General features: G+C 36.9%; 1 protein-coding gene across 5 annotated transcripts in view; it reads left to right on the top strand.

The window, feature by feature from the left end:
• cicb (capicua transcriptional repressor b) overlaps positions 1-14381 on the top strand; it is a 50930-nt gene that overhangs the window by 12214 nt on the left and 24335 nt on the right. For 4 of the 5 annotated variants that reach the window (XM_051866329.1, XM_051866331.1, XM_051866327.1 and 1 more), the window contains exon 3: positions 13957-14106. In XM_051866329.1, the coding sequence (XP_051722289.1) occupies positions 13957-14106 (150 nt within the window). Of the gene's footprint in view, positions 1-10734; positions 13269-13956; positions 14107-14381 lie in introns of those variants that run through there. The other variant, XM_051866332.1, reaches the window with a different exon arrangement.

The following is a 14381-nucleotide window of genomic DNA, read 5'->3' as shown; positions in this document are numbered from 1 at the left end:
ACGGCATTGGTGAATGCTTGGTTCTGATTGGTTAAAAGGTCTGATTGGTTTGGATTTTGAGGTGTTGATTAAATCTTCAATAACTGCAGTATTTTTTTCAATAACTTAAAGAGAATTCCCTCAAAAATTTAAATTCTGTCATTATTTGCTAACCCTCATGTTGTTCGAAACCTGTATTACTTTCTGTAGAACAAAAAAAAATAAATTTTTGTCCATAAAATGGAGGTCAGTGATAACCAAAATTGTTTGGTTACCAACATTCTTCAAAATATCTTGTGTTCTGCAGAAGAAAGAAAGTCAGACAGATTTGGAATGATAAAAGGGTGAGTAAAAGATGACAGAATTTTTGGGTGAACTCTCTTTTAAGTTATTGAAAATACTGCAGTTATTGAAGATTAATCAACACCTCAAAATCAAAACCAGTCAGACCTTATAAACAATCAGCATTTAACAAGCATTCACCAATGCTGTGGTATAAGATCAATATAATACTGTGTGTGACAAAAAATATTATTATATTGTAAAACATTCATTCTTATCCAGCTCAGTATAAAACATGGCTCTCTCTATACTTTTGGATTCTGAGTAGTCACTCATCACATTCTGCAAAATGTATGATGACCATTAAATTGTATAATTGATTGTTGTCCTATAGGCAACTGGTAGTTTCAAGTTTCTTGTTTTACTCCACAAACTATTCCTTTTATATAAAAAATAATTTCAGCTCTCAGTTATTTTGTTTGTTTTTTTTCCGAAAATGACTGGCTGTACTAACGGTAAATTATTCCTTACATAATATATTTCTAAGTTTAATTTGTGTATTGATGTTTCTTTAGTTCCTGGTTAAAGCTTTTCAGATTTTGTTAGCAGAGATGGATTGGAAATTAGTTGAGAGAGCCCTGTAATGACAAAACATTTTTGAATAATAATAATAATTTTTTAAAAGAGGATATTAGTGCTTATTGGCATTAACTGGTTTTCTCATTTTCTCATTTCACTGAATTACAAATGTAATATAAAAAATCTTTTTCTTTGTGATATTTTTATTTGAAAGCACTGAAAATTACTATTATATTTAAAATGTATTTTGTTTTATTAACATTTTTTTTTTTTTTTTTACAAACTTTTACATTCAGGCTACTGCTATGCTGAAATCCTGATAAGGTTGACTCATTCTCAGCTACAGAATTAGTGTAACTAGTTCAAAAGTAATTTAATGTAACTTTAATGTAATTTTCTGAAAATTTAACCAACAGTCCCCATTTGTAAATTCATACACATACTCTTTCCCTAAATTATGCATTTATTTTACTTTAGCACCTTTGAAATGCTCTTTAGTCTTTATTTTCACAACTGTATTTCAGATTCTTAAATTGCATAATGATCTGTTTTTTTCTACATAGAAAAAAAATATAGACGTTATTTCAATGGAACACAAGGACAAAACACTTATTCAAATATTCTTTTTTTTTTCATTTTTAACGAATATATTCTAAAATCAATGGCACATCAAAAGTATGATTTCTCAGTTACTCAGTTTCAGTGCTTGTAAATAGAAAAAAATATCACAGAGAACTATATTTCTTCATATTTCAGTGAATTTAAATAAATACTAGTTTTGGTTTGAAAATATTTCAGGATTCTGTATTTCTAGATTAACATATATTGTCTCTTAAAATTGAGCTCAGAACTACGCTGTCTGTTTCTTTCAGGAATGAATGCTTTGGCATGAAAAGCAGGTAATTGTATTCTGGGTCTTGGATTTTGCAGTGTGGTTATAATCATCAGCTGCTGTAATAGTGGTGTTCGATTAGATGTTGCACTGGTCGTTGCACTTGCATTGCTGTTTTTAGCACAGTATTCAAAACACGGTCATTACATGTTACATGGAAAAAAGAGAAAGTGAAGTAAAATGACAGAAAACTGAATTGAAACAGACAAAGGCTGAACTGAAGTGTTTATGAATTAGTTAAATGTGTTCAGTTGTGTATGTGCCATGTATGTGTGTGCTAAGGAATGATAGAATGACAGTTACAGACATAACAGTGTGTGTCAATTAGGTGAAAGTTGTTTTATGTGGCTTGTATGCTAGTGTGATAAAAAATGATGTGTGGTGTTTAAGCTGTGATCAAGAGTGTGTATGGTGTGATAGAAGGAAAGGGAGTGTGTGTTGTGAAATGACAAGAGGGCCTTTGTAAAGATTTAGGCCTGATCTTGTAGGCCTGCCTTGACATGCAGGCTCATGAGAAGGACTTTAACACAGAGAGACAACACACACAGTCTGTATAACAAAATTGCAGACCTGCTGAAAAGAAAAATAATCCCTAAATAGAAATAGAATCTGCCAAAAAGTTTATTTGCCTTTATTTTTTTAATGGATTTTTGTATTGCTGTGTTAATGATAGCTAACCTCTGAGGTTAACAAAGCATTATAAGCCTTATACCAATACTCTGAAATTTAATTATTGAAATGTAAATTATAAATATTGTTCTGAAAATTGTAATTATTAATATCTTATGCAAAATTAAACAGAATATACTAAATAGGTTTTTTTCTTCAGCTGATCAGTATATAAATTACATTTTGCAATGCAGCCAATGTTTATGATAATTGGCAAACTTTCAAATTCATACATTTAAAAAAAAAAAAAATCATTGTTATTATTCAAAGTATGTTTGACTGAGGAGTCAGTAGTTATTTTTTTTCTTGAAGAGAAATTTTTAGTTTGTTTTGTTTTTTCATTTTAGATCATTTTTACTTTTGTTATCTTCTGTGTGTGTGTGGTCCTGGTAAACCCTATGTTATGGGGACAAAATGGCCCCACAAGTATAGTAATAGAAATAGAAATAGAAAGAAATAGAAAGTATAGAAATTTTTGATCTTGTGGGGATATTTTTTTGTACTCACAAGGAAAATTGCTTATAAATCATACTCTTTTTTTTTTTTTTTTTGAAAATATAAAAATGCAGAAAGTTTTCTGTGAGGATTATCTTCAAGGGTTAGAATGTACAGTTTGTACAGTATAAAAATCATTATGTCTATGGAAAGTCTCCATAAAACACGGAAACCTGTGTGTGTGTGTGTGTGTGTGTGTGTGTGTGTGTGTGTGTGTGTGCGTTTTTCTGACACATCAGGACACAAATTTGTATAATGACATGGGTATGACATAGGTATTACAAGGAGAGGGTGACTTATGTCCCCATTTTTCAAAAGGCTTATAAATCATACTGAATGAGTTTTTTTGAGAAAGTAAAAATGTGCACAGTTTCCTGTGATGGGTAGGGGTAGGGGTAGTGTAGGGCGATAGAAAATACGGTTTGTACGGTATAAAAACCATTACGCCTATGGAATGTCCCTACAATTCACAAAAACAAACCTGTGTGTGTGTGTGTGTGTGTGTGTGTGTGTGTTTGTACATATTTAACCATATTTGGGGGACAACACAGATGTGACAAAATCTGACAAAACCTCCCAAACCTCTTTTTAGTACATCATCAAAGTCTGTAAAAAATAAAGTGAAAAATAATTGTAAAAATGCAGAAAGTTTTCTGTTAAGAGTAGGGTTAGGTTATAGTATTTATAATCGTTTTTATAACTAGCTGTATATAAAAACAATAAAAGTCTATGGAATGTTCCATATTTAGCTAAGTAAAATCTGTGTGTGTGTGTGTGTGTGTGTGTTCTTATTTCAGATGTGTTTAAGTAGCGAGTGAATGTGGATATTTGCGTTGTCCTAATCAGTTATATACAATTACTGTTATTTTCCCCAAAAGTGCAAAGCTGTTTAGCTGTTTTTAGTTTATTTATTTCACAACTGAAAAAAACAATTTTCAATTTGTTTTAGAAAAAATACTCTTATACAATTTACCAACCCATCACTGCATCATGAGTGAACAGATCATATTTTTGCGTTATTGTTGATATTGTACATTAGCTTAAAGGTTAAAAGTTAAAAGTTTGAATATAATAAAAATAACACTTACATATAGAGAGAAAATATCGTTATATCAATGTATTTGATTCACTAACCACAAGAATTGCAAGTTTGTTCTCAACTGTCATTTACCATGACAAAGACCCAAAACATTAACATTGTCATTTAATCCACACTCTCTGCAAACACAGATGCCGTCACAAACAATGAACAATATACTATTTTTTTCCCTAAAAACTGTAAAACTGTACTATAACACTGAGAGCAGTTACTGTAAACATCAGATTTATGTTGCGAATTTTAAACTGATAAAGAGACAGTATAAATATATACAGCATCTTTCTCAAACTTTAACTCATCACTTTAATTACATGTATTGTAGACTGTGTTTTTATTCTGGGCTATAGTATAATTTTGTCCGTATTTAATACAGCATTTCCGAGAGGTACCATGTAGAACAGGATCTCTTCCATTTATGTGCAGAGTTTTGAGTCGCCATCTGTCGTATAGTCTAACTCGGCAATGTTTATCACTAATATGGTAGAACAGTGTCTCCCTTTTCATCATTGCTGTACTCACAATGTCAATTTAATTCTCTTTATTTTTTCCTTTTCACCCACTTATTTATGTCGGCCTTTTCTACTCTGTTTCCTCACCTATTTCTCGCTCTCTATCTTTCTCTCTCTCTCTGGTGCAGTGCAGAAGTCTCGCTGTTCTTTCTCTGATCATAGTTTTCCCGGGAATGCCAGCCTTTCCCTTTTTGTAGGTTTCTCCTTGACAACACAAACATGTATACATTTATATAAATTATAGCATATATAGTCAGCATGTTATACAGTATTTTTTCATTACTATATTTTGTGCCATTTTTTCTCTTATTCTACATTTTAAGGTGGATGTTAGTATTCACTGAATGTTTGATTTCTATGTTATATCTCAAGGGAGATCATAGGATCTAAAAATGTATTCTCGTAAGACTCTTGCACATACATTCACATAAAAGCCCCCCTCTCTGGCTGTAATCTCTCCTTCACTCTGTGTCTGCCAGAGCTGTGATCGCCTTTGCTTTTTTCCATAGAACAGTGCTGCCCCCATGTGAGAAGAGTGTGCCATTACAAGCAGTCAAGAAACGTACCTGCATACAGTTTCATAACTACCTTTTTTTAAATCTGTGGTGCATTTCATGGACCTGCACCAGATTCTATCAGACGCTCCTAGCTGTGTTAAAAATGTTATGAGTATGTAAGTGAATCAACAGATACAAATACAGAAATCCAACATGATGGATTTTTGGTTAGCCGCCGTTTTCATTTCTTTCCCCCTCCATATGTCCTTTGGAAAATAGCTGGAATGCTGGTATTGGCAGATGGCAGCAGTGATATAAATATCTTACAAAAGGGCAGTGTGTGTGTGTGTGTGTGTGTGGAGATGCCATGGTCAGTGGTCACCAAAGTGGCATGAGTAACAGTACCCATAAAGCTGTTGCCATGGAAACAGGGAGTGGGATTTTTGAGACTGTTTTTTAATCACATAAAAACAATGATTGGATAGGAGGAAAAGAAAGGTTTTGTAGCACTGGGTTTACACTATTAACCCTCAATCAGCTTCACCCATCTCTGTTTGTGAGAACTGTCACTCACAGTGGAATAACTGCTTATTTTTTTTATATTTTACTGGCATTTCATGAATTTAGATATGTCCATATTATTAAATTAAGAAGTAATGAGTGATGTTATATTTTGTTGCGAGTCATTCTCGCTGGAATCAGCAAGGAAAGAGTTAACAACTTGTTTACTATAATCATAGTCTGAGCTGGAAGGTCTCGGCCTCGCATTATTGGCTGTTGCCAGGAGCTCAGCGCAAGCTCAGTGGCTGAGAATGAGTAGCCCCTCCCATTGCTCTGACTTTGTGTTATATAGAGGAGACATGTCTCTTGATAACCCATTCTTACTTCAGTTTGATGTGCATGGATGTCAGTACATCAGTTCAGATTGTAAATATGTGTGCCCACATAATCACGTTTTCCATCATCAGTCCTTATTTCTTAGTCAATTTGCAGATTTTTTTGTCTCTCCTTTTCTGTCATTCCATTACCATCTTCCCACATACAGCGAGCGAGGCCCTGTTTTCTCAACTTTCACAACTCCCTCCTCCCCTCCTCTCCATAGAATGACTCTTGTTCTATTTTTACTCGCCTGACTTGAACAGTTTCCCCTTCCCACCCATTTTCCCTCTCTTTTCTCAAACATTCCACGACCACTGATTTTTTTTCATCCACTCTTTAGAGTCTTTCTGTTTCATGCTGGTGTATGTAATGTGTAGGATAATCTTCAGGCATACATATAGAGTGGAATGTATTACTCAGATAATAGTATGTGGTAATATTATTTGGCCACTGTGTTTGTGTGGAAAATGTTACTACACTTATGTCTACTATGTCTCCGTATTTTCTCTTTCTCACACACAAATGTTCCCCATTGTAGCGTGACTGTTTGTGAGAGGACTGGCTGACACTGGGCACAAGGCCAATACCCCTCTGCCCCATACAAACAAACCAGTCACTGAACTCCGCACATACACATAAACATACACACAGGCCCGCTGACACTCATAGGCGCTGTGAGCATGCCCCTGTCATGCTACTTGAGAGTTGTATACACTGATAATAGTGTTTTGGACAGTCACCTTTGTCTGTGCAAAATCACTATCAGCCAATTTACTGGTCAATGTCCTGATGGCAGTAACTGTGGTCACCGAGTTTATTCTCTGACCTATATTTCTGCACTCTACCAAAACAAAGTTCGCTGTGCTTTAGTAAGTTATTAACGTTGAATATATAGTAAAAGATGGGGGATGGGGGTATGTGAAGAATACTTCTCTCTTTCTTAATTTGGCTTTGTTTATTGCTGGTTTGCTTAAAGGGTTAGTTCACCCAAAAATGAAAATTCTGTAATTAATTACAAAACCTGTAAGACCTTCGTTCATTTTCGGAGAGCACAAATTAAGATATTTTTGATGAAATCCGAGAGCTCTCTGTCTTCTCCATAGACAGCAATTTAATTACCACTTTCAAGGCACAGAAAGGTAGTAAAGACATCGTAAAAATAGTCCATGTGACTACAGTGGCTCAACCTTAATGTTATGAAGCGCCGAGAATACGGTCGCAAAAACCAGGTGTGCCACACGAGTCCTGAAAAGTGAAGCCACAGTGTCTCGATGCCCCCAGGTGGCTGGAAGCAGTATAGGTCATAAACCCCGCCCTCTCCAAGAAATGTAATGAGACATGAGACAAACTAAACAATCAAATTCAGGGCTCGACAATAAGGACTGCCCGATGGCCCGGGGCCAGTGTGTACGATGCTCGGGACAGTAGACGCAACGGTCACTTGCTCGATCGGGCCAGTGCTGTAGGGTGTGCGATATATATCATCTATGATATAGTAATTGTTGATTAAACGATCTGAAATTATCGATTATGTCCCTCACTTTACAAAAACCAAACAAAAACACACTCATTGAGTGCAGGCATACACTATGTGACGTAGTCTAGTAGGTTAGACTAGTGCGCGTGCATATTTAGAGTGTACGCATTCACTGAGTGATTTAGTGTACTAAAATGCCTTTAGAATGACCCAGAATTCAGGACAAGGGGCAAAAATGCCCCTATATATCTTTTATATTTATATAATTTAATATAGTTAACCAATATTACACAAAGAGCGCCATTTTTCTACAAATATCAGCATGATTACAAATGTGATATTGATTTTATACAGCGTACAGTTTAATGAACAAAAACTTAATATGAACTGACTTACATTTTAGACACCAAATCGCCTGTTTCGCTCTATTTCGCCTACTAAAATAGTTCCAAACAAATTCCACAGCATTGTTTTGCAACACTTCCAAATGAATTAGCCGTTTGAATGAATTGGTTGAATCTCAATGACTCACTCATTAATAGTGATTCGCTGCCACCTACTGGCGGGTTTAATTTCACTGTTAAAGTGTCTTAATTCTTTAAATAATTTCAAATAACAGTATTTAACATTTTATATTTTCAACATTTCAAAACTTTATTTATGCAACTGTAACTGCTCTTGCATATAATCTATACATTAGATTACAATTTCTGTACCTGAAAATCTCCTGTTTAAACCTACATGAAAAACTTGAAAAGCACTGTTTATTAAATGTATATGTTTGTTCTGCTGTATTTATTTGTGCTATTACTCGTAATTTGATTATTTGTTACTATTTTATTACTTACTGTTTATTTGTCTAACAATATTTAAAATTTAAGTTAATCTAGTAGCTTTTGGTGTCATAACCTTATTTATTAAGGTTACATGTATCAAAAACAACGAAAACAATAACTAGGCTTATTTTATAGGTCCATTTTCTTGGGGCAAGTAAAAATTTGAACCACTGGCCCAATCGGGCCAGTAGAAAAAAATCCTTAGCGTTGAGCCCTGAAATTACATGTCAAATATTTTTTTCCAAAGACAATTTCTGTCATATTAGGCAGTTTTTATCACGCTGGTGTTAGTTCAAGTGTTCGTTCTTTAAAAAAGGTTTGGTTTTAGTTAGTTATTTGATGCTATAAAAACGGGGGTGTGACGTCATGATTGACAGCTGAGATTGACAGTTTCTCTGAGTGAAGTAGTCACTGAGGCGCCAACAGACTTTTTTCTGGAGGTGATTGGAGCTTTAACTTTAATTCCTACATCTCCATAACTGTTCATTTCACACCGACATAATGATTTATTCTGAGTGTGGGCGGGAACTTGATATCGTGGCTCCACTTCGCACTCACTACTGCGCAGACTCGGGCTCCAAGTTCACTATGCGCAGACTCGAGACTCAAGATGTCAGCGCCATATTGGCACACTGGCGGCCTCAGTTACTACAATGGAAGAGAGTGAAGGTGCGTTGTCCATCTTTTTTTACAGTCTATGGCGAAAAAAAAAAAAAGACTTTATTCAACAACTTCTTTTTCCTGTCAGTCTCCTACGCTGTTTACGTAGCAAGCACAGTGCAGTGCTTCCGTGTTCTACGTAACAGCATCACATGCACGTGCCGTGCTGCTCACGTGTACAGTGTCGGTCAATAGTGAGTCGGCGTTCGGACGTAGAACATGGAAGTGCTGCACTGTGCTTACTACGTGAACAGCTTAGGAGAATGACTGGAAAAAGAAGAAATTGTTGAATAAAGTCATTATTTTTGTTTTTGCGCACAAAACGTATTCTCGTCGCTTAATAAAATTAAGGTTGAACCACTGTAGTCACATGGACTATTTTAACAATGTCTTTAGTACCTTTCTGGACCTTGAAAAGTGGTAATTAAATTGCTGTCTTTGAAGGGGTCAGAGAGCTTTTGGATTTAATCAAATATCCTAATTTGTGTTCCGAAGATGAACAAATGTATTACGGGTTTGGAACGACATGAGGGTGAGTAATTAATGACAGACATTTTTGGGTGAACTAACCCTTTAACATCTGTGATGTATGTACAGCTGTATGGTCTCCAAGAAAACCTCTACCCAATGACCTAGCATATTTGTGTCCTGTTTTCTTTTAATCCCACACACTAGGCAATAAAGACCAAAACCATACTCTTGCCCTGACTTTTCACTCCTGAGAGGTGTTATAGTAGACAGGTGTTCAATTCATATAAGCAAGAGTGATGTTGTACTGAATATAAGCACGGCTGTGAATCAGCTGCAAGTAATTACAGCTGTCAAGAGTGTGATGTTGCTATTATACAACAGTTCTATACGCAATAAATTAATATCAACGCCATGAACACAAACCAGCAGAATGATACAAACTACGTTACATCTCAGTGCTGTTATACTAAATATCACTCTTGGAAAGCTGCTCAGCCAATCAGATTCGAGGACCACAGCTAACTGTTGTATATTGTGAACTAAAGTCTTGAAAATTGTGAAGTGTAGAAAACGTGCAAATTGTATTGCTACAGTTGAGTTTATTGTGTGAGTAATGATTGTTGTTTTGCATTTGTTGGTAATGCACGTGCCTTATTTTGACAGATTCATATTGACTGCAGATGATGTGGCTTTAGTGTGAGAGGAAGTGGATGTTACATTTCCTCAAGTTATTTTTGCACTACTTAAACTACGTACACATTAGTGTATGTATATTTTTAGTAAAAATGTAAAAGTTATTTCAATGCCAAATTTAAGTTAAAAGCATTTTAATTACTTCAGGTTTCGTTTGTTTTATTTACTTCAATGTAAATAAATAAAACATAAATGTGGCTGTTTTAAAAGTACTATTATATAGATGTAATATTTACGTGTGTTTATGGCGCCCTCTTCTTTGATATGACCACAAAAATAGTATTACATTTTAACTACTGTTATGAAGGGAGACAGTTTGTCCAGGTTATGTGAGGATTTGTAGTCACATGCCTTTGAGTCTTATTAATCTGTCCTAAAATAATGCATTCGTTGTGACCCATAACAAACTCAAATCCCGGAATATGTATAGTACCTGTTATGACACGCTGAGCTTCTTTGCCTGCTTCAGCGTCACAGTGCGACCAAATATCACGAGATCGTACCCACGTAAAGTCATGCCCCAGATTCTTTTTTCGTGTTAAATATTAATTAGCTCCTTTTTCAGCCGCGGCCAGTGAGACGCCGAAAGGCAGAGCTGGATTTGCATATGACTGACATTCCAACGCACGCTCCCACCAATCAGCGTATCGGATTGTCTTACGATAGGTTGCGTCGTAGACCAATCTAAGAAAGCATTCGAAGAGTAAAAGGCGGGTCACGGGCTGGGCGAGGTTGACACGCTGATAGAACGAAAGAGGGCAGCCTACTATACAACAGGAGGAAGAGGGAGGGAAAGAGAAAGAAAGAACGGGTTTGCGAAATGAGAGAGGAGAGCGAAATCGAGGGAAGAGTCGTGGCCAACTGAATGATGTTATGAGACAACGACTTCTTTACTACGAACACCTACGGAGCGAGCTGAGAGGAGCGCGTAAGCCGCCGCGGATCGGAAAGTGACCCTGCTGCAGGAGAACCGCACTGGACTTTAGGGGCTGTTATTACAATTAAGACCCGTCATTTCATCACAACAGCACTGCGCCGGATCATCTCTGACCAGCTTTTCTTCTCTGTTTTGTATTTCCCCGCCGTTGTCCGTAGCGAGTTAGGGCACGGCGGAGTTTGACCGTTTCGCGCAGTCATCTGTTAGTGGATTTCTTACTAGTTTCACGAGCGTGTCAGAGCCGAAGGCGAGGAGTTTACTGCACGATTAGCCTTTTGGATGAGACTTATTGGGGCCGGGGTGTGTGCGAGGGAGGGGGTGTCGGAGCAGGCATTTAAAAAGAGAAGTCGCTGCAACTAGAATTCAGTTTAAGGGAAACGTGCTTCGTTTTTAAGACTGAACTAGATCAAAATAAACCCTCCAAAGGAAAGTGGTAGTGTAAGATAAAGGAGAGCAAGACAAAACGATGCTTTCTGCGTTAAGGAATAGAGGATCAGCGTGCGGTTGTACAATCTACAGGGGTTTCATTTTCTTTGACAATATGAGATGCTGCTATTATTCTGGATATAGTCAAAAGTGGATTTGTGTGGCAAACTAGTATTTATAGCAAAGTATAGACCATTTCATTGGCACGAATACTAGTTCAAAATTAGGTGAAAGTAAGATTTTCTGCGTATCACGAACAGTAATTACAACGAAAGGCTACAGTGCTACTACAGTGTAACTAATGATTGTTGGTCTGGCACACTGCACAGGTGTTGTTTGCCTGTTTCTCTTCTCGGGTCTTTTTACCCGAGACCGCTGGTTTTGATAGTTTCTTACTGCCGGACATCGTTTCTTCCCTTTTTTAAATCTGGGTGTTTTCGTGTAGCTCTACAGTTTTACGCCGTGACATGAGGACAGGTTCTGTGGTAGCGCCCGGCGGTGCGGATGCGAGACCAGGGGCGTTCCCGAGGGGACGGACTCATCTGGAACTGTGCTGCTGAAACCAGGTCCGAATCTCCCAAATGCAGCCCCTAAACCAAAGTGGCAGTACAAAATGAGTCCGGTTACTTGTATGCTATGCAGGATGTAATTATGCGTTTATCAATCAGATATTAGTCGGGAAACCAGGCTTTGTACGTCAAACTGATGAATTTGGATCAGATGTGAAACAGGATGTGGATCTGATAAAGTGCACTGACAGCCAGGGAGAATAATAGTGACCACGTGAAAAAGACAGATGTGTATGACATATGGCCTTTTATTACTAAGCATTTGATACGTATCATTTCCCTGCCTGATGGATATTATCTTTCCTTAATCTTTTTAAAGAGAAAATCGCTTCCGTTGTGTGTCGCAACCCAAAGAATAAATTACACTCGTGCTGCGGGTGTAAGTAGCACCATGACCATGCTAACCTGCTAAATTGGCAGATTTGGGCTTCCCATTTTTGCGACGATTTTCGGAGATAACCGTGTTCACGTTTTTAGGCATTGCTTATTTAATGCCTGTATTGCTCTTTTGTTTTTATAAATGTAATTCATATTTTTTGGTTGCCAAATTTGTGATCTTGTACATGTAAATCCCCCTGGGCTGAGTTGAGCTCAGGTCGCGGACTGTTGCACTACTCGAGCCCGAGGATGACCGAGAGGCCTACTTAACTCCTTCATCCCCGTAGCTATCCGTCAATGTAAACAAGCTCGGGCGAGGAGGGGGCAAACAGGACCAAAAATAAACTACATCATCCAAATAAAACCAAACCCGTTTCCGCATTTCGAACCTCAGCAGGCTATATAATAGTAACTGTGTACACGAAAGTGTTTTAACGCCAAGATCGTCATTTGTTATAATCTGCGCGTTCCTGGAGGTGGAACTGCGCTTTACTCTATTCTGTGCGGTACCTGATAGCACGCTGTCATCATTTTTACTCGAATATGATCTGATGTCTGAGCCAATAAATCTGAGAATACAGAAGGACGCGTTTATGAACTAAAGATTAGTGTGACTACACGACGGCATGTCAATACAAGAACATTTGGTACCAACATGAAACTCCAGTAGACGGATGCTGGCAGCATCGATTATGGCCGCTTATTTTCATCGCTGGACTCAACATCACCTGTCTGGGAAAAGCATAATGTGGATACTTCATTTTTAATCGCAAGGACTTGTTTTACCTTATATCAGATGGACGTTTGAAACATTACTTCTATTTAATATTACATGTTTGTGAAGTTTTTCCTGTTTTAAAAAAAAGCATTTCAAGCCTATTACTGAACCATGTTTTCATCGGAAAGCCCGCAGTATCTTCGCCAAGGACTCAGCATGTTTGGTCAGTCATTATTACTAAACGTGTCTGAATTTGTTTTCCCTTATAGAAGGAAAAATGAACTGTTTTGCAGTCGAAATAAAGTATTCGTAAATCATGTCTGTGTAGTTGTAACGGCATCACAAAATGACTGCATGAACATTTTGTTCCTGAATCATATTATTTTGAAGTGATTGTTTGGCGCCAAATACTGCTTGATTAGTATCAGCCGGGAACAATATATGTTAATGCACTTACTGTATTCATGACACTCAGACTTTTTTTTGTAATGTATGGCACTCGTAAAGCTACATTTTTTTACTCTTATAACATTTAAATAATTATGATAGCTTGGTTTAACAACATGATAGCTTCCATAAATAATATTACTTGTTAGCCTGCATCTTAAATCATCATGTGAGATGTTTTGGTCTGTTTATCCTTGCTCTTCCTCCTTCATTTTAATGACTTTTGTAAAATTACTAATGGGTTAGATATTATGGAGAGTGCCACTTAAATGTGTACATATCATCAACATCATAAATAAATATTGAGACATCTATTTATTCCAAGCAGCTAATGGTATAATATTTATATGCATATACAGCTAGTCATTTATGTGGCTTGTCAGGCTTTGATTTGGCTGTTGATATGGTTTATTACTTGGTGTTAATACTGGCTTGAATGAATGCTCTGTTATTTTCTCCTGTAGTGTGGACTAATGTTGAGCCCAGATCGGTTCCAGTGTTTCCTTGGCATTCATTGGTCCCTTTCCTGGCACCCACCCAATCAGATCCATCGGCTCAACCTGGTGAGGGCCAACAAACTGTCAGTCATCCCCAGACAGCTTCTCTGAAGAAAGGTAATTTACTTTGTACAGCCATTGTCTGATTCCAAAAATAGCTAAAATGTGTTTGTTAACCTTTTGAGATTATACAAAATATTTGTGGTCGATATTAAAAACATTTGGAAGCATATTTCCTGGGATAGTCCAGATTCTGTTATGTATTTGGCCTCACCTGTCACATTTGCAGTGACTCGCTGTAACTCTAGCCTCTGTAATTTAGCCATTACCCAGTGCAACGATTGACCCCCCGTGGTTGCCAGATTGGAGGGATTCATTAAAGATGCTGTAAT

This window comes from Ctenopharyngodon idella, chromosome 16 (genome assembly GCF_019924925.1).
Source record: "Ctenopharyngodon idella isolate HZGC_01 chromosome 16, HZGC01, whole genome shotgun sequence".
Classification (NCBI taxonomy): domain Eukaryota; kingdom Metazoa; phylum Chordata; class Actinopteri; order Cypriniformes; family Xenocyprididae; genus Ctenopharyngodon; species Ctenopharyngodon idella.
This window is presented reverse-complemented; position numbering and strand designations above follow the sequence as displayed.